The following is a 21,281-nucleotide window of genomic DNA, read 5'->3' on the forward strand; positions in this document are numbered from 1 at the left end:
TTTGTGTAATAGTGAAGGTGTCTACATTGCATTTTATATATATTGTTTAATTGTGTAAGGTTTGTTATTAACCAAAAACACAAATAAAAAAGAAAGAATGTCTCTATTTTCGTTCTGGGGCTTGAAGTGTGCACTTCGCAGCGCTCGCATTACAAGCTGCATTTCCTGGTGTCCCTCTGGCCTCTCTTCACGTGAGGAAGACGTGTTATCACCTCATTGCCTTCCAACTCTGGTTCCGCCGCATCAGCCCCTTGCTGACAAAGAAGGGCTTACAGCTCTGCGGTGGAAATGCCATAGCTTTGTGGCATTCTAGGGGGGTATCTTGCGATCGTGAACTCACGCCTGGCTGCATTACTTTCTAGCCCCCTCGGATTTGCAAGCCGTGCCCGGCCCCCAGGAGGCAGGGAGGGGGGTATTTCTCGGGTGACTGTGGAATTACTTAGTGCTTAACCCTTCCCTGGGGGGGGAGCGGAAGGGGGGCAGAGGCGTTTATGAGGCAGCTGTGCAGCCAACCCTGGAGGCCCTGCTAGTGGCGGCGTCGGCTGCACACCCGGTTTTTCGGGTTCACCCGGGAGCGCCCTAGCGCCTAACCCGAACTGCGAGGCGTTCATCTTCCGCGGCTTCTTCCTGGAGCGCTTTCTATTTAAGCGAAGGCACGGGGCAGAAGTCGTTCTGCCCGGCCCGAGGGCTATTCCAGCCCCCCCACCCCTCCGCTTCCCCCCAACCTGTGCGTGCCCCTCCCGGGCTGCCAGGCAGCGCTGCGAGGCTCGCCTCTTGCTGCTTCGCAGGGAGAGAGGCGCGGTGAGGAGCGGCGCGGGCAGGGGTGCAAGCCCAGCACCGCAGCCCTCTGGGAGGCCCTGGGCCGCCATGCCCTACTCCACACCCTACGGGAAAGACTGCAAGATCCGTGTGTGCAGTGGCGAGACTCTCGCGCCCATGAAGGAAGCCGACCTCGCGCTCTCCCGGCTCTCCCAGCACCCTGGGAGAGCCCGAGGGGAGAAGGGGGCTCTCTCCAGCCTCAGGGAGCGACTGCGTGCCTGGTTCCACGTGCGCTGTCCGATGCAGGACGACGTTGACCTGAAGCAGCAGAAGAGGTAAGCGCTATGGAGGCTGCTTCAGGGCGCTGCAACCTGCAACACGCAGTGCCCTGCCTCGGTACCAGGTGCCAGGGTAGACCCCGTCTTTACTAGTGGGGAGTCCACAGTGTGACACAAGAAGGCTCCACGCCCCCGTCTTGATGTTTGGGGCCTTCTTGAGATGGAGTAGCGCGCCTGCTTTTAAAGGGAAAACTGCTTAGTACATCTGAAGTGCACGTGATTGGGGTGCATGGAGTGGGGTGGGATTGAGGGGAGAGAAGATTTCCTTAGACTTTACTCGTTCTCAACAAACTTCCCCCAAGTCACTAAAAAGGAAGCGCATTGAGGCCGTGCTTGAGCTGGGGTCAGCAATGCGTCCCCTTTGATGGACCGATGTGTTGGGTTATCAATTCTCTGCCTACATGTTGTGACTGAGTGGGACTTGTAGAGTCGGAACCACCTCTAGGCGCTTCCCACCTGAGAAGGATGGTACAGCAATCCCTACCAGTGTCCAGCCGCTTCCAGGCACTCTCAACGTGTGCACAGAAGGGATTTAAGGCACACCAAAATGTAGCGATTTGCCCAGGATCACAACATGTAAACAAGTAGCAGAGGTCAGATGTGTACCTCATCAAGCAGGTTCAGTGTGTGTGTCTGTGTACATGTGCAAGAGAGTGCTCTTATGTGGGGAAACATGTTCCTCGGGGTACATCTTGCATGTAGACAATCTACATGTTTCCTGAAGTACCACACTCCATGTAGCATGTACTTCATAGAGCATAGGTCATATGCATGTGTTCGACGTGCATAGAGAGCATGACACTGGGTGTGTGCAAGGCCTGCATCAAGGAAAGAAGGCTAAGTGGGTGTTTGTGTGTGTGTAGGAGATATACCTCAAGTTGTGCAGTGTGTGTGTAGGAGGCACATCAAGGTGCACAGATAGGATGTGTGTGTAGGAGGGACATCCAGGTGCACGGATACGATGTGTGTGTAGGAGGGACATCAAGGTTCACGGATAGGATGTGTGTGTAGGAGGGACATCAAGGTTCACGGATAGGATGTGTGTGTAGGAGGGACATCAGGGTGCACAGATAGGATGTGTGTGTAGGAGGGACATCAAGGTTCACGGATAGGATGTGTGTGTAGGAGGGACATCAAGGTGCACGGATAGGATGTGTGTGTAGGAGGGACATCACGGTGCACGGATAGGATGTGTGTGTAGGAGGGACATCAAGGTGCACGGATAGGATGTGTGTGTAGGAGGGACATCAGGGTGCACGGATAGGATGTGTGTGTAGGAGGGACATCAGGGTGCACGGATAGGATGTGTGTGTAGGAGGGACATCCAGGTGCACGGATAGGATGTGTGTGTAGGAGGGACATCAAGGTTCACGGATAGGATGTGTGTGTAGGAGGGACATCAGGGTGCACAGATAGGATGTGTGTGTAGGAGGGACATCAAGGTTCACGGATAGGATGTGTGTGTAGGAGGGACATCAAGGTGCACGGATAGGATGTGTGTGTAGGAGGGACATCAAGGTGCACGGATAGGATGTGTGTGTAGGAGGGACATCAGGGTGCACGGATAGGATGTGTGTGTAGGAGGGACATCCAGGTGCACGGATAGGATGTGTGTGTAGGAGGGACATCCAGGTGCACGGATACGATGTGTGTGTAGGAGGGACATCCAGGTGCACGGATAGGATGTGTGTGTAGGAGGGACATCAAGGTGCACGGATAGGATGTGTGTGTAGGAGGGACATCCAGGTGCACGGATAGGATGTGTGTGTAGGAGGGACATCAGGGTGCACAGATAGGATGTGTGTGTAGGAGGGACATCCAGGTGCACGGATACGATGTGTGTGTAGGAGGGACATCCAGGTGCACGGATACGATGTGTGTGTAGGAGGGACATCCAGGTGCACGGATAGGATGTGTGTGTAGGAGGGACATCCAGGTGCACGGATAGGATGTGTGTGTAGGAGGGACATCAAGGTGCACGGATAGGATGTGTGTGTAGGAGGGACATCCAGGTGCACGGATAGGATGTGTGTGTAGGAGGGACATCAGGGTGCACAGATAGGATGTGTGTGTAGGAGGGACATCCAGGTGCACGGATACGATGTGTGTGTAGGAGGGACATCAAGGTGCACGGATAGGATGTGTGTGTAGGAGGGACATCAAGGTTCACGGATAGGATGTGTGTGTAGGAGGGACATCAGGGTGCACAGATAGGATGTGTGTGTAGGAGGGACATCAAGGTTCACGGATAGGATGTGTGTGTAGGAGGGACATCAAGGTGCACGGATAGGATGTGTGTGTAGGAGGGACATCACGGTGCACGGATAGGATGTGTGTGTAGGAGGGACATCAAGGTGCACGGATAGGATGTGTGTGTAGGAGGGACATCAGGGTGCACGGATAGGATGTGTGTGTAGGAGGGACATCCAGGTGCACGGATAGGATGTGTGTGTAGGAGGGACATCCAGGTGCACGGATACGATGTGTGTGTAGGAGGGACATCCAGGTGCACGGATAGGATGTGTGTGTAGGAGGGACATCAAGGTGCACGGATAGGATGTGTGTGTAGGAGGGACATCCAGGTGCACGGATAGGATGTGTGTGTAGGAGGGACATCAGGGTGCACAGATAGGATGTGTGTGTAGGAGGGACATCCAGGTGCACGGATACGATGTGTGTGTAGGAGGGACATCCAGGTTCACGGAGGGTTATGATATGTTATGTTAGTGATTCTCATAAAGCGCATGGTCGCCCGAGGGCATCATGGCTCGAGGAGAGATGGAGACAGCCCTATGAAAATTAAGTTTTAACCCGCCTTCTAAACTCCAAATAGTTGGGGGTTTTCTTTATGGTAAGTGGGAGATTATCCCACAGAACTGCTGCAGCAATGGAGAAGGCCCGGCCACCAAACCCGTTCTATGTTGTGTTTTTGAGCAAGTTGTTCAGAAGTGGCTGAGCAAAGGTGACGAGTGGGGTGATAACGTATAAACTTGGCTGCAAGGTACTCCGCTCGCTGACCATGAAGGGCACAGTGTACAATACACAAGGTCTTAAATTCAACCCTTTGAGCCACAGGGAGCCAGTGCAGGTTCCGTAACACAGGGGAGATGTGAGCTCCAAAAGGGGAGCCTGTGGTTACCATTGCAGCCAGATTCTGTAGCCGCTGCAGCTGTTTAATCAAGCCCTTTGGTTGGGCCAGATACAGGGAGTTACAATAGTCTATTCATGATAGAACCATGGCAGCAGCCACAGGAGGGTGCAGTGGAGCCTGGATCAGGGTTAATACTTTTCTCAGAATTTTCAGCTGAAAATGACCAGCCTGACAGACCGCAGAGACTTGTCGGTCCATAGACAAGGGTGCAGATAGGACCACACCCAATTTTTTCACTTTCTTAACCGGAGTCGGTAGGGGTCCCAGGGAGGAGGGCCAAAAGGAAGACACCACGAGTGTAGGATCAGGGGATAGCCCACCACCATCACCTCAGTATTGGCCCCGTTCAGTTTGAGCCCGTTGTGGTTCATCCAATCTCCAACAGCAGTTAGGAACCCCTGCAAGCACGACGACATCTCAGTCTGATCAAGGTCTAGTCTGATCAGTATCTGGGTGTCGTCAGCATAGGAGTAACACCTGATGCCGAAGGAGTGGAGGAGACATTCAAGGGCCCATATGTAGATGTTAAACAAAATAGGCGACAGGGAAGAGCCTTGGGGCACCCCACAACTGAGGTGACAAGGAGCAGAGAGAAAAGGAGGCATCGAGAGGGTCTGAGTACGATCCGCAAGGAACAAACTGAACCAAGCTAGTACCTGTCCAGATATACCGAACTGGCAGAGGCGGGATAGCAGGATGGAGTGGTCGACCGTGTCGAAAGCTGCTGATAGGTCTAACAAAATCAGGGCACCCACTCCACCTGCATCCACCAGCTTGGCCATATCATCCAAAACGACGACCAGAGCACTCTCCGTGCCACGACCCGGACTGAACCCGGACTGAACCGTGTCCAGAAGATTAGAAGATTCTAGAAAAGTGGATAGTAGGGGGTCACCAATGATTCTAAAAGTTTAGCCAGAAAAGGGAAAAGTGAAATAGGACGTAAATTAGATGGAATGTTCGGGTCCAAGGTAGGTTTTTTCAAAAGAGGGCTCACCCTATCAGACTTCATCTCTCGAGGGACAGAGCATGTTTGAAAGGTTTCATTAATAGCTTTGGTAATCTCTGATGGCAGATCAGGGGCAATGTCTTTCATGACCTGCAAAGGAATAGCATCGAGGGAGAGCATGACTTGATTTTTCCAATAGCCATTAGAAGGGTTTCCACGGTATAAGTCGGAAAGATAGACCAGGTATCAAGAATGGTGGGATCAGAGACAGCGAGGAAAGGGGTGGTATTACCAGTGGGCCCAGCCCTTGTCACTGCCAAAGCGATGGTTTGTCTTATAGCATCAACCTAAGAAATAAAGAAGTGAGATAGAACATCACAGAGTTCCTGGGTGGGTGTGATAGGGGTGAGCCTCTCCACTGATGTAAGATCCTTAACAGCAGCGAACAGGGCCCTTGGCTGAGAAAGAGAGGACTCAATGTTGGTAGTAAAATGCACCATTTTGGCAGCTTTCATTTTAGCTCAATATGCAGAAGAATGTATTTTATATTGAATTTTAAGAGCAGGATCAAATGCTCTGCATTTACGCTCCGCCTGGCGCAGTTGGAGGCGTTCTTCTTTCAAAAGATTAGTGAGCCATGGTTCAGGGGGCAGTCTACGGGGTTGAATGCGAACCATGTTAGCGACTTCAAGGGTGTGTAGGAGGGACATCAAGGTGCATGGATAGGATGTGTGTGTGTAGAAGGGACATCAAGGTGCACGGATGGGATGTGTGTGTGTGTTTAGAAGGGACATCAAGGTGCAAGGATAGAGTGTGTGTTTGCCTGCGTGTGTGTGTGTGGGGGTATGAAGGACATCAAGGTGCAAGGATATTGTGTGTGTAGGAGGGACATCAAAGTGCAAGGATAGTGTGTGTGTGTTGGGGGACATCAAGGTGCATGGATAGAGTGTGTGTGTGTGTTTGCGCGTGTGTGTGCGTGTGGGTATGAAGGACATAAAGGTGCAAAGATATTATGTGTGTGTAGAAGGGACATCAAGGTGCACGGATAGGATGTGTCTGTGCGTGTGTGTAGGAGGGACATCAAGTTGCAAGGATAGTGTGTGTGTGTGTTGGGGGGACATCAAGTTGCAAGGATAGTGTGTGTGTGTGTTGGGGGGACATCAAGGTGCATGGATAGAGTGTGTGTGTGTTGGGGGACATCAAGGTGCATGGATAGTGTGTGTGTGTGTGTTGGGGGGACATCAAGTTGCAAGGATAGTGTGTGTGTGTGTGTTGGGGGGACATCAAGTTGCAAGGATAGTGTGTGTGTGTGTTGGGGGACATCAAGTTGCAAGGATAGTGTGTGTTGGGGGGACATCAAGGTGCATGGATAGAGTGTGTGTGTGTGTTTGCGCGTGTGTGTGCGTGTGGGTATGAAGGACATAAAGGTGCAAAGATATTATGTGTGTGTAGAAGGGACATCAAGGTGCACGGATAGGATGTGTCTGTGCGTGTGTGTAGGAGGGACATCAAGTTGCAAGGATAGTGTGTGTGTGTGTTGGGGGGACATCAAGTTGCAAGGATAGTGTGTGTGTGTGTTGGGGGGACATCAAGGTGCATGGATAGAGTGTGTGTGTGTTGGGGGACATCAAGGTGCATGGATAGTGTGTGTGTGTGTGTTGGGGGGACATCAAGTTGCAAGGATAGTGTGTGTGTGTGTGTGTTGGGGGGACATCAAGTTGCAAGGATAGTGTGTGTGTGTGTTGGGGGACATCAAGGTGCATGGATAGAGTGTGTGTGTGTGTGTGCGTGTGTGTGCGTGTGGGTATGAAGGACATAAAGGTGCAAAGATATTATGTGTGTGTAGAATGGACATCAAGGTGCACGGATAGGATGTGTCTGTGCGTGTGTGTAGGAGGAACATCAAGGTGCATGGATAGAGTGTGTGTGTGTTTGTGTGTGCGCGTGTGTGTCGGAGGAACATCAAGATGCATGGAGTGTGTGTGTATATTTAGGAGAGACATCGAGGTGCAAGAATTGTGTGAGTGTGTGTGGATGTGGGTCTTTGTGTGTGCACAATGTGCCACAAGGAGAATTCTTGCTTGTTCATCTCTGTGCTTGCATGCACGCACATCTCACAGAGCATGGGCGGTGTACACACGTGACTGTGTGGGCAAGCGGGCCCTAGAGGGTCAGGGAAGCAGTGCGCGTGTTACTCTGTGTTCAAGGGACATGACGGAGCATGGACACTGCATGGCTGTCTGCGCGGTGACTGGAGGTAGGGTGGGCTGTGGAGATTGCTCTGCTGTCCGGGCACGTTCCTTCCAGGTGACAGTTCACAGAGGGCTGGCACCACGGCTTGGTCACACAAGATGACACGAGAGGCCATGGAGCGCAGAGGCCATGCGCCCAAGGGGGCTTCTGAGGAGCACCTCTGCCCCGTTCCTCCTCACTTAAAACCACCTTTCCCATTGCAGGATCCGAGAGCTGCCCCTGTTTCTGGCCGCCAAAGAGAACAGACACAAGGACATCAGGGCCTGGGTGGCCCGTGGATTATTCGACCCCTTCCAGAGAGGTAGGTGTGTTAACTCAATGCACTCCGCGGCAGCGGTAGTCTAACCCTTGTGGGGGGCTTCCCTGCAATCTACGCTTCCTAAAGTCGCAGAGTGACATCACTCATAAAGTACACCTTGGACGTTACCACAGGTGCGCGCCATCAGAATGGCTTTCAAAGTCGATAAAGACTTCTCTGGGCGCCTTGAAAGCCGGACTTGATTCTAGTGTTGGCCGGGTCCCTGAACCCAGCCTTGCAGTGCATTCCTGTGTGTGTGTGTCAGGGACGTCACTTCGGGGTCGACAGAGGTCACAACTGCGACCTCTAACAAAAAAAACAAAAACAGTGTTTCTTTTTTAACAAAAAAATGTGTAATGCAGGCTCCTGGGCTGTGGCCAGCACCATGTGGCTCTTCACTTCTGGAGGGGCTGCCTTTCCTGTTCAGGCCCCTTAAAAAAGAAGAAAAATAAGAACAGGGGGGCCACAAGTCTAACGCTCTCAGCACTGACCCTAAATAAGAAATAGTAGGAATGCCAAATAATGTGTCTTTCTGGAATTCTATACCATAATTGCTAGGCTCATTAAATGTTTATTTCAGGCACACTTCCAGGGGTGAGTCACTGATTTAGTCTGTTCTTAAATACCTCACTCAGCCTTTCATCCTTCTGAGGTCGATAAATGAGTACCAACACAGGTTGGGTGATATTGGGTGTATATTTTTTCTATATAAAGCACTTAAGCGTAAGTGCTATATAATAACACATCATTATCATTTGGCCTGGGACGTCTGCTTACATTCACAGTAATTTGGTAATATGGGCCTATACACACTGATCTTAATGATACATATGGCGATCCATTCTTGTATGAAATGTAGATCACATTAAAGTGATATTGTAACCATATTGTTCGTAGTATACAATGCTATGTGATGCCACTTCCTGTTTTGTCAACGGGTGAAAGGTCGTGTTCCATCGCTTCCCGCCATATCACTTCCTGTGATGTCATCAGGGGGTCGAGCGTCATGTGACGTCCCTGGTGTGTGTGTGATCATGCATGTGAGTCCCTGTGCACGTCTGTAGGCATGTCTGAGTGCGTGAGTGAATGTGCACATCTAACGTGCTGTGCTGTTCTTGGCGCGCAGGTGCAGTCGGAGAGACCGCTCTCCACGTAGCCGCTCTCTACGGCAGCACGGAGGCCGCCTCTGCTCTTCTGGACGCCGCACTGACTCTCATCAATGAGCCCATGACGTCAGAACTCTACGCAGGTAAGAGCACGCCCATGGCCAAAGCAGAGCGAATGACGTCAGCTGTGCAGCACAGGCAATGACGTCAGAACTGCCTGGGTGGGTAGAAATCACCTGCCGCCCTGTGTGGGGGGATAGTCCAGTTGCCCAGGGGGTGGGGGGGGGGCAGGTCTGCATTGAGAAACGTGATGCTGGGTGCCCTGGCTAGCCTCACCATGCCACGTGCAGGAGGCGGGGCATATTGAGGAGCAGAAGTCCTGTGGCACCTGCACCTCCAGGTGTCCCCGCGCAGGTGCAGAAACCTCTCCTGATTATACCCTGGGAAACAGAGGTGCCAGAGCCGGGAATCAGGCAGCCATGCGTCCACTCCCATACAGTTAAGAACAGATGGGCCATTTCAAGGGAGGGGCCACAGTCGGACCCCCAGAGAAAGGACCACCCAACAGGAAGGATGTCATACCCCAAAGTGCACCACGGAACTGGAAGGTGGTACCCACCAGCGACTCCATATAACTGTAGCCATTAGAGGAAGTTACTCTAGGGACCCACGCAGGGCCAAATAACTTTGACACCAAGTTACCTACACCGAACATGCACTCCTAGGCTTCCTTCCCCCTAGAGACCTACGCAGGCCCAAAGAACTATGACATCAAGTTACCACCAAACCTGCACTCCTAAGCTTCCTTCCCCCTAGAGACCCACGCAGGCCCAAAGAACTATGACACCAAGTTATCTACACCGAACCTGAACCCCTAAGCTTCCTTCCCCCTAGAGACCGACGCAGGCCCAAAGAACTATGACACCAAGTTACCACCAAACCTGCACTCCTAAGCTTCCTTCTCCCTAGAGACCCACGCAGGCCCAAAGAACTATGACATCGGGCCTCATTACGACCCTGGCGGAGTGGGTTTACGCCAGCGTTATTCGCGGCGGACCCGTCCGCCCTACTACGAGTTCCCGTAGCGCCATGGAACGTTTTCCGCCTGGTTTTTCCGGGCGGAAAAATCCATGGCGCTACGGGACCTTGTTGTTAATTACGCCACCGTATTTTACGGTGGCGCAATTAACGCCTTTCCCACTCCCATTATACCCTATGGGGCAAAAATGGGAATGGGGAAGGGTAAAATGGGGAATGGGGATTTACCGCCCCGCCAAGGTCGGCATGGGGCGGAAAATCCGCCAACCTCCATGGCGCTATCGGCAGCTTTCCGCCGTGCTCCGCGGTGCATTTAGCACCGCGATTTCCGCCAGGGTCGTAATGAGGCCCATCAAGTTACCTACACCGAACATGCACTCTTAGGCTTCCTTCTCCCTAGAGACCCACGCAGGCCCAAAGAACTATGACACCAAGTTACCACCAAACCTGCACTCCTAAGCTTCCTTCTCCCTAGAGACCCACGCAGACCCAAAGAACTATGACACCAAGTTACCTACACCGAACATGCACTCTTAGGCTTCCTTCTCCTTAGAGACCCACGCAGGCCCAAAGAACTATGACACCAAGTTACCACCAAACCTGCACTCCAAAGCTTCCTTCTCCCTAGAGACCCACGCAGACCCAAAGAACTATGACACCAAGTTACCTACACCGAACATGCACTCCTAAGCTTCCTTCCCCTAGAGACCCACGCAGACCCAAAGAACTATGACACCAAGTTACCACCAAACCTGCACTCCTAAGCTTCCTTCTCCCTAGAGACCCACGCAGGCCCAAAGAACTATGACACCAAGTTACTTACACCGAACCTGCACTCCTAAGCTTCCTTCCCCCTAGAGACCCACGCAGACCCAAAGAACTATGACACCAAGTTACCTACACCGAACCTGCACTCCTAGGCTTCCTTCCCCGTAGAGACCCACGCAAGCCCAAAGAACTATGACACCAAGTTATCTACACCGAACCTGCACTCCTAAGCTTCCTTCCCCCTAGAGACCCACGCAGGCCCAAAGAACTATGACATCAAGTTACCTACACCGAACAAGCACTCTTAGGCTTCCTTCCCCCTAGAGACCCACGCAGGCCCAAAGAACTATGACACCAAGTTACATACACCGAACCGGCGCTTCTAAGCTTCCTTCCCCCAGAGACCCATGCAGGCACTAAGAACTATGACACCAGGTTACCTACACCAAACATACACTCCTAAGCTTCCTTCCCCCTAGACACCCACGCAGACCCAAAGAACTATGACACCAAGTTACCTACAAGAACCTGCACTTCTTAGCTTTCTTCCCCTATAGACCCGTGCAGGCCCAAAGAACTATGACACCAAGTTACCTACACCGAACATGCACTCGTAGGCTTCCTTCCCCTATAGACCCGAGCAGGCCCAAAGAACTATGACACCAAGTTACCTACACCGAACCTGCACTCCTAGGCTTCCTTCCCCCTAGAGACCCACGCAGTCCCAAAGAACTATGACACCAAGTTACTTACACCGAACCTGCACTCCTAAACTTCCTTCCCCCTAGAGACCCACGCAGACCCAAAGAACTATGACACCAAGTTACCTACACCGAACCTGCACTCCTAGGCTTCCTTCCCCGTAGAGACCCACGCAGGCCCAAAGAACTATGACACCAAGTTATCTACACCGAACCTGCACTCCTAAGCTTCCTTCCCCCTAGAGACCCACGCAGGCCCAAAGAACTATGACATCAAGTTACCTACACCGAACAAGCACTCTTAGGCTTCCTTCCCCCTAGAGACCCACGCAGGCCCAAAGAACTATGACACCAAGTTACCTACACCAAACCTGCACTCCTAAGCTTCCTTCTCCCTAGAGACCCACGCAGACCCAAACAACTATGACACCAAGTTACCTACACTGAACATGCACTCCTAAGCTTCCTTCCCCCAGAGAGAGCACGCAAGGGGGCGGGGGTGTGGGGGGTGGCAGGCAAAGGAGGCTCCCCGAGGGGAGGGACAAGCTGATCCCAAACCCCCCCGCCACCCCCCACCAGGGATATAGGCTATCACCAGAAATGGAGCCTAACAGCCAATCCCCATCCCATCTACCATACCTGAGTCCCAAAACACCACGGAGAAGCTGGAAGAGGGTCCACACCCCAATAAAAGCCCAAGGGCTCAGTGAGTAGGTCTCAGAGTTAGGAGGAAGACCTCTTTCGGAATAGGCGGGAGAAGTGAACAGAAGCAACTGGAGAAGGACTTGTAGATGGAGCAAGAGCTGCAGACAGGTACTGGAGGAGGGTCCATACAACCTGAGGAGATCAGGAGACAGGAGGATAGAAGAGAGAGCCTGAAGTTTGGTGTAAAGAGGAGAGAGGAGGCTACAGCGGACACCCACGAGACTGGGGAAAGACAGACCCTCAGAGTAGGGAACTAAGGCCTCCAGTGGGCTGGGGAAAGACAGACCCTCGGGGTAGGGAACTAAGGCCCCCAGTGGGCTGGGGAAAGACAGACCCTCGGGGTAGGGAACTAAGGCCCCCAGTGGGCTGGGGAAAGACAGACTCTCAGGGTAGGGAACTAAGGCCCCCAGTGGGCTGGGGAAAGACAGACTCTTAGGGTAGGGAACTAAGGCCCCCAGTGGGCTGGGGAAAGACAGACTCTCAGGGTAGGGAACTAAGGCCCCCAGTGGGCTGCGGAAAGACAGACCCTCAGGGTAGGGAACTAAGGAACCCAGTGGGCTGGGGAAAGACAGACCCTCAAAGTAGGGAACTAAGGAACTCAGTGGGCTGTGAGAAGGAAGACAGGAGACAGGAAGGTCCAGAAGGTGGCAGAGATAGTGGAGACGGATGGAGAAGGCATTGACATGGTAGAACAAGATGGCAGAGTTTGAAGAGAGTTTGAGAACCTTCACTGTTATAATAGAGTTACCAAAGTGGTGAAGAATGTGGGAAGGAGACTACATGGCTTTCAAATACTGACTGGACAAACAAGACCAGGAAATAGAGGAGGAGAAGGTGAAGGAGAAGGTATCATAAGGAATTAAAGATCTGTAGTGGAGGAGTGTTGAAGGAATAGGTTCGGAGGTGGTAGAGAGAAGTGTGGAGCAGAATATTGTTAAAAGGAAGTGGAAGACCCTAAGATCAAAAAGGGTACTCCTAAGAACGCAATACAGTGCCAAGCTTTATGTGAAGGAAACTTGCGGTGAGACAGCAGGGAAGAGCGAGCGATTGGGGCAGGTGGAGAACTCTGGGAGAGAGGGAGGCAATGGCGGTAACAGTGAAGGTCTTGCCCCCTCTTCATGGAAGCCTTCTGTCATCCTGTGGCTCTGATCCTACTGACATCCCCACCACTCAGGTCACTTACCAATGTAGTCTCTCACTCTTTCCACTGTCAGGATTTCAGGTATAGTCATTCCTTCTCTGATATTCAATTAACAAAAATAACAACTGTAAGAAAATGAGTATTGTAGATATATATATATATATAGCCTGCGCTAGTGGCTGTGTAGTTATGGTTAAATTGCTCAATTCAAGAGCTGCTTTTGGGTTGCTTATAACTTTGTTGCCGTTTGACGAATCCGCACCAAACTTTGCAAAAAAATGTATAGGGCCGCCCCGTAATGACTTTGCGAAGATTGGTGCGGTTTCGACAAGGGGGACAAAGTTAGTTATAGAGGGGGTTTCCAAAACCTTTGAAATCCTCATAGACATAATGAAAAATAAATAGTTGCTCACACCTACAGGCCAAACCAAGGATTTGCAGCAAACTTGCACGTGGTGTGGCAGCTTGGTCCCGAAAGGCTGCTTTTGCAAATTTAGTGTAAATCCGTCCAGTAGTTTTTTAAATGGGCAAAAATGAGGTAAACAAAAAGAGTGATGTCTGCATGCGGTCCACAGGTTTTTTCCTGGTTCGGTGTCCATGGACACCTCTGTACCAATCGAAGGGGGGCATGGTGTTCACGAACATCAAACACGTACGCTGATTGGTTGTTGAAAAACGTGAGGCGTGTCAAACTTTTTGAAACTGTCGCCATATTGTACAGTAACAGCACAATGGGAGAGACTTGATGGTGGTCTTATGTGTGTGTATTTATGATATGGTTGAATTCTATTGTTGTGGTCGTGGCCAGTCTAGTCGTGACATGCCCCCAAGAATCTGGACACGGCCACAGTAATATGTGCATCGTAATTATTGCTACTCTAGTGTGAGTATACAAGGTTTGTAATATGGTGGAAGGATATTATTGAAGATATTGCTGGTAGGATTTATAATCTACCAGAATTGTGAACACTGCTTATGGCTACAATAGTTTCATAGAACTTGATAGTGGGGATGGATGCTCAGTTGAATATTGTAAGAAGGCTGTAATGTAGAATTGTAGACAGTGCTGAAACATATAATCATTTCTCCTTAGTAATTATGGATACACTTATATGCCAATAGTAACTGATACTGGGTGTGGATAATTACTTGATTATAGAAACAAGGGTGTAATCTGTGGTTATTTATCGCTAAAGAAAAAAAAGAGTATAATGTGTTAAACAACATATTTTGAAACATGTAAGTACATACATTTGTACATATAGATTCACTTTTTTTACCCTCATAAATAGTACATTGTTTTTACTATGTTTGGTACAACATTTGTGCATGGTACACTGTTGTTGTTTTAACATGTCGTAATCATTAGGTCACTGGGAAAGAAAAATCCATAGTGGATTGAAAAAAACCCTACTGTGGAGATACAGTTTGTGGTATATCCCTGTTTTTGTGATAGCATGTTTGACGTATATTGTTTAAAGAACTTAGATACCCGTTGGCGTATTCTAACTCTATTTAAAAGTACTATTGTTGTACTATGGATGTATTATTTAAGTATGTGTGATGGTATGTTAGAAGTGTGTTGTAATTAAGGTTATGTTTAAAGTAGTTAGATACCCGTTGGCGTATTTTAACTGTGTATTGTAGTATACTTTAGTGAGTACATTCGAGTTGCCAAAATATTAGGTAGTTATTGGTTAGATTTGCTGGTACACTTGTGTTCTGGAGTAACGGAAGTGTTGTTACGTTATGCCTACTGTTGGGAAGGTTTTCTTGCCAAGAGGTACTTGGACGTGTGTAACGCTAGTGAGCTTCCAGTTATTTTCGGTACCATTTGCATTGTACCTTAGAAGCATTAGTAGGACGTATTGACCATGATTTGCATCCTGCAGAAGCTGGTGGAATGGAATCAGAATTTGGAATGGATACATACACAAATCATTCATTAGGGATGGGCTCTTGTGAAACATGGTTGCAGAGAGTGCATGCATGTTTCCATGTGTATGAAATCTGGAAGATTTCATTTATAGGGATGTTTTTGGTTTCCAGTACTTGTAGTACGTACCCTAGGAATTCTTGGGGATCTTCCTGTGTGTTTATGGGGAATTGTACTGTTCCTGCACAGTAGTCCAATTCTTGCCTTGTACCTGAGACACTGTAGGTGCTGTCAGGATTATTTGTGGCATTTCTATAAAGGACGAGCATTTGCATAGACAACTGGTCTGAGCGTTTACGTAAATGTTGTGAAAATTGGTGGCAGTTGGAAGAGAAGATTGATTGCTACATTTGCATAGCAATTTACTCCTGTTGTGTTGCTGAATTTAAATGGACCAGAGAGTTGTTCCTCTGTATCCTTTGATGGGACTGCAGTTGTTTTTCAACAAGAGACATTTGTCTCTGCGTCTGTTGATGGGCATGCAGTTATTTTTGGACTAGAGAGTTTTGTGCTGGTATAATTGGATGGACTTTCAGTTCTTTGTTTGTGATATTGGAGAGAGACCTGGTATAGCTTCTGTTTTTATAACTTTCCTTTTTAAAGGTTTTGTTTTTTTAGGTACAGGGTACATATCTAGCTGGGGTATAGAGTGAATGAAGACTGTTGTATTCTAGGATGCAAGGAATGTCAGCATTTACTTTGTTCAAAGTTAACCAGGAATAGACCATTGAGTGTACAGAGATGTGAAAGTGCTACGTAACTCATAACCTCTTTGAAGACTTTGCTGTCAATGTCGATTAGTGTCTGATCTAGAGTTAGAACTTGCGATTTGTGAATAGTGGCAGCATATGCCTACGTACACGTCTTTGAAAAGGAGGAAATGTGCCATCGTGTGGCCTATTCTTTTAACGTCTGCAAGTTTGTCAAAATGGATGTTGACAAACTGAACGTTGTTGTCATGTGGATATTTTTGGAAGCCAAAAATCGAACCAATTGCTCCATTGACTAAACCTTTTTCTACATCAAGGTTACGTTTTAGAATTAATCTGACATTGAGGATTCATTTTTCTAAGCTTTTTTTTTTTATTTTTATTTATTTGATTTAATTGTATAATACAATTTTTACAAAATAAAGATGCAGTCCCCCATTAACTGTCCGAGTTCCCCACAGACACAGCGGCACAGAGTCTTTCTTTGTCCTATGCTGCAATCCACACGTAGTTCCATATCTGATTCAGCACCGGGATCAAGGACAGGGTCCACGTCCCCCACATAAGTGGCAGGGTAATGACACCCAGCTGGCTATCCTGCCCATCCATATCTGCGGTCAGGTAAGCAGGTCAATCTCTCGAAAAAAGCCTACCACCGCGATCACCCAAGTGGTCTTTTCCCCACTTAGGAGCCGACACCACCATTCCTCTTCCTCATAGACATATAGGTTTTTGAACAGATGTCCGAGATGTCTCTGGCGGGGGCCCATAACACCAAAGCAGTTGAGCAAGAGGTGTCTTATGGTTTCAGCCATCTCTAACTTGCAGAATCTGCATACTTCGTCCGGGGCCAATTTTCTACGGAATAGGACTTCCCTTGTGTGAAGGATATTAAGACAGATTCTTAAGAAGTTCATCGTGAGTTTCGAATCCGGTCCTCTTAATAAATAAGGTTTAAGCTCGTTCACTTTTGACAGCTGTGGAGGAAGGTCTTTAAACAGTTTTGAGGCGGCAGCTTTTTCCAAAGTGTCGATCCAATCTTGATTTAAAAGTCGAGATTTCACCTTGGCGGGGTTGTTAATTAGTTCATCTTTAGAACTTCCAGCGCTCTCTAAGATTGAGTCGATCTTTGCCGCCCAACTTGTGAGCATTTTGCCTGATCCAGACCGGATTTCGTGCTGGATTTCTTGCATGATCCGTGGAGGACTTGGGAGTAGGCACTTTCGGAATAACATTGCTTCGTTTCGGGAGACAATAGAGGTCAAAGATTGTAAAGAAAGTTCCCTTCTTATTATCACCATTGGTAACGAATCAGGAAGGTTAAGGACCTTTCTTCAATAAAAACCTGCCACTTTTAACCAGAAAGATGTTGGCAGGTTCGGTAAGGCTTCTGCCCCATACGTAAGCATCGGGATCACTTTAGCCTTGTAGAAGGTCACCACAGGGGCCATAGTGAATCTTCCGTATTTTTACAGTATTGCCCGAGATTGAGAGATAAGAAGTCTCGTCTTAGCCATAATGTTCTCCTGCATCAATTTTTCCTTGCTGTTCTTGTTAATGATCACTCCCAAGTATTTAAAGCTGTCTACCAATTCAATTTTGATGTTATTTACCACCCATGTGAATTTCTCTGACTTCCTTTCGTTTCCTCCCAAAGTCATGATTTTGGTCTTTTCCAGATTCATCAAGAGATTGTTCTCTTTGAGGTAGGAATCGAGGTTGTTTATCTGTCTCTGGAGGCCGATTGGAGTTACATCAAAGAGAATTATATCGTCCACATATAGCAAGCGTGAAATTTTGCTGGATCCCAATGTCGGAGGGAACATCCGGACTCTAGCTTCGTACTCTTTGAAGTCGGCCGTTTATGCGTTATACAGGGCGGGAGCTACGGGGCACCCCTGCTTTACCCCTCTTACCGTCTTCATCCAGGCAGATAGAAGGCCTTGGTTATTCAGCCGGACACACATTGTGGTTTCCGTATATAGGGCCTTTATGGGTTCCAGTATCCTTGGGGGACAGGCTTGGAGATGTAATTTTTCCCATAATCGTTGCCTGTCTACCCGGTCAAAGGCCTGGACCAGGTCGATGAATGCCATATAGATCTTGGGGCTGCCCTCGAATACTTTGGCTTTAAGTGTGCTGTCATGATCTCTGCTTCCAAAAGATCAGGACTTGCCCGACTCCCTTGGAAGCAGACCCATAACCCCGGTTCCGAGTGCCAGCCAGTCCCAATTGGGACCTTTTGGACCCTGTCCTGGCGCCAGTGGCACCAGGCTCATAAAGATGCCCAGTCCCAGCGCTGGAAGCGCCGGGCTCATAATGCTTGGGTGGACTTACCTGCAGCAGACCATGCTGCTTACTTACCTGCCAGTTGAACCCCTGATCCTCTTCTGTTTGGGACTACTTTTCCTGTTGGGTGGGGCAGGAGCCACTCCCTAGGTTCAGAACACTGGAACTCTTCTGGAAAGCAGGAACTCTTTTCTTAGGCGTGGCTGTGGAAGGAGACACCTAAGCACTACAGGAGGCTATTTAAACCACACCGATGGATAAATCTTGCTTTGCCTTATTCTGCATTCTCTGCAGCAGAACGCTCATCGTGTCTTCTGCTTCTGATCCTGGGCCTAAGGGAACAAAGGCTTACCATCCTGGAATCCAGTCTTCAGCAGCACCTGTAAAGACAAAGAAAGAACAGGTTAGCACTACGGTCTTCAGTGGCAGCGCATCTCTTACTTGGTCCATCGGCTGTCACCAACGCCTCGCGCTGCATTCCGGCATCTGAAAGACAAAGGCTTACCTACTCTTCGTATGCTCCGGAGGTCTTCGCACTGCATTCCTGCATCTGAAAGACAAAAGCTTACCAGCTCTTCGCACGCTCCGGAGGCCTTCGGCGCTGCATCCCGCATCTGAAAGACAAAAGAAGGTGCGTTTAAAGACATTGGGCAACTTTATTACTCACGTGCCATTACTCCTTCCCACGCCGAATCCAGTGGGTATTCCATCACCCTTCAGCTTCTCTAAAGCTCTGAACTTGTACCTGCAAGATAAAAGGGACAGTTAGTGCGCATCGTGAAGCAGGCTACAAGCGCTTACTTACGTGCTTCCAGGCGCTTCTATTCCTCACGCGGGTTCGATCCTCAACTCTCATCAGCCCGCCATCCGCCATCGCCGGAACCCTGCAAAACAAGAGATATCATTACAAAAGACTTTTAAGACATTTGAAGTGCCCAGAACTTACCGTTCGTGCAGTTAACGACGGACAGCAGTCCTCTGAGGTCAAGAGGCCTGCACCCTTATCCAGTGAAGAAACTGGTTACGGCACCCTGCCCCGAGGCAGATGGAGAGCTCGGCGTTCACTTACCTAAGGTGAGGGTGTTAACCTTTGGGGTTCTACAGGAGAAGAGAAAGGGAAGAGGAGAGAGGCACCCAATAACCCCAGTTCATTAATCCCATATTTTCTATCTGCAGACATCTTACTCTTTGAGTCAGACATACAGTGCACAGAGGTCCAGCCCAAAGAGCCAACCGTATGTTACACATCACCTTTGAAGATACGGCATTCACCCAGTCAAGACCGGCACCTCTGCGGGAATCAGGTGAGCGTTACATGTGCTCACTGCCAAAACATTAACCAAGGTACCGACATTTTTCACGAAACCCGCCTGGAAGGGATCCGACAGGCCAGTCACCGAGATCCAGTTACTAAAGTTGTCCAGGATTAGAGCACCAAAGAGCTTTCCTATGGAGTCTAGTAAAGCGATGGGATGATAATGTGAAGGGTTGTCTTTAGCTCCCTTTTTGAAAATAGGGACCAAAATCGCTTTCTTCCAGGATGATGGAATGGTCGAGAATCTAACACAGTTTGAGAAGACTTCTTGGATAAATGGGGCCCAAAATTCCAATTTGTTCTTGATGTCGAAATTGGTTATGCCATCGGGTCCTGCCGCTCTGGATCCGTTAAGCTGAGATATTTTCCCTTTAATTGTGTTCAGGTCCGTTGGGATTTCCCACAGTTCTCCTGAGCTAGGTGTTCAATTCACTGTCACCTTATCCCGGACTCCGTAAAGGTTTTCAAAATGTGATATCCAGGATTTTTCACCGATTGAATTTTGTAATGCCTAGTTCACTAATTGAGAGTTACCTTTAATCAATGACCAGAAGTCGCGGACCTTGTGTCCACTAATAGCGTTCAGCATGTTTTCCGCGTCTGCCTGGTACCTCTCTGCTTTGTAGGCTTTTTCTGCAGTAACGGCTTCAACCTTCTTGCTCAGTGACATTGTTTTTGCTGCCTCCCGTTGCAGCTTTCTGACCCCCTTTCTTCGAATAACTATCTGTTCGTTGTAAGTATGAAGTGGGGCCTTAATTCCGTGTTTCAGCACATTTTATTTCCGGTGGTAGACTGTCAGTAGAGGCAGATATTCAATCCAAATTGCTGGGCTTAAGTGCTTAATCAGCTTGCGTTCCTTGTATTGATTTGTTATATTGGAAATGGCTGCTTCCGACAGTCTCAGCTTTATCCCACTCTGGTTTACTAGCAGATTCTGAGCGCCATACTCCGCCTTTCTTCTCAGCGACTTCCACGAGAAAGTAAGTAGGTTATGGTCGCTATGCTGCGTTCTTATAGTTGTGAGGGATAAGCACAGCGGCAGGAGGCTCCTAGACACCTGGATGTAATCAATTGTTGCCGCTTGATTCCCTCTTTCCCAGGTTGGGACATCTTCTGTCTTCTTACCGGCCCTTTGCCCAAGGATATGCATCTCTCTTGTGTTTAAGAAGTTGTGCCACATGCTGTTTCTACCTTGGGGCTCTTTAAAATCGAGAGTTAGATCCATGTTCAAATCTCCCGCAATGATCACGTCACTGGAGGTAGATGTTATTAAAAAGCTAAGCTATTTAGTTGTGCTATTGAGTGTATTACGGCATTGTTTGTGTCCTAATGTTTTGAAAGTGGGCTGAGCTTTTGTTGGTGTTAACTGTAGGAGGTCTTTGAAAACAATAACATATTTTCCTCCAAACAGTTCTTTGTAGTCGGTTTTTATGCCTGTCTGCATTCTGAGATGAATTAAAGCCAGCATGAGGTTGAAGACCGTGCTCACTTCATCAACCAGGAGGACTTTCATTTGTTGCAGAATTCTGCATACTTCAGTAGCAGCTTCTGCTGGTAATTTGTAGTATTCTAACTTGTTTTGGTGTTCTACTCAGAGGAGCAGTAGTCAGTGTAAACATACACCTCCTATGTTGTAGGCAGCTAAACCCGTGGGAGCTACTACAACAGCTGAAAGGTTATTTGTTAACTCCTGTAGACATTTCCTGGCTATTTTAATTAAGAAGGTTTTGACAGAACCGGCTTCCCCACCTACATACAAGAGCAGAGGTTTATAATGTTTACAGCTACATGTTTTAGTTGCACGTTTAATTCCATGTTCAATTT

General features: G+C 48.8%; 1 protein-coding gene across 2 annotated transcripts in view; it reads left to right on the plus strand.

Moving 5' to 3' along the window:
• Positions 1-615: 615 nt before the first annotated feature.
• LOC138487598 (transient receptor potential cation channel subfamily V member 6-like) overlaps positions 616-21,281 on the plus strand; it is a 623,206-nt gene continuing 602,540 nt past the window's right edge. Inside the window, exons 1-3 of one of the 2 annotated variants that reach the window (XM_069614065.1) lie at positions 616-1,094; positions 7,654-7,751; positions 8,875-8,997. In XM_069614065.1, the coding sequence (XP_069470166.1) occupies positions 868-1,094; positions 7,654-7,751; positions 8,875-8,997 (448 nt within the window). In that variant the 5' untranslated portion in view covers positions 616-867. The remainder of the gene's footprint in view (positions 1,095-7,653; positions 7,752-8,874; positions 8,998-21,281) is intronic. The other variant, XM_069614066.1, reaches the window with a different exon arrangement.

The sequence above is a fragment of the Ambystoma mexicanum genome, chromosome 9, assembly GCF_040938575.1.
Source record: "Ambystoma mexicanum isolate Mex_15411 chromosome 9, UKY_AmexF1_1, whole genome shotgun sequence".
In the NCBI taxonomy this organism is placed as follows: domain Eukaryota; kingdom Metazoa; phylum Chordata; class Amphibia; order Caudata; family Ambystomatidae; genus Ambystoma; species Ambystoma mexicanum.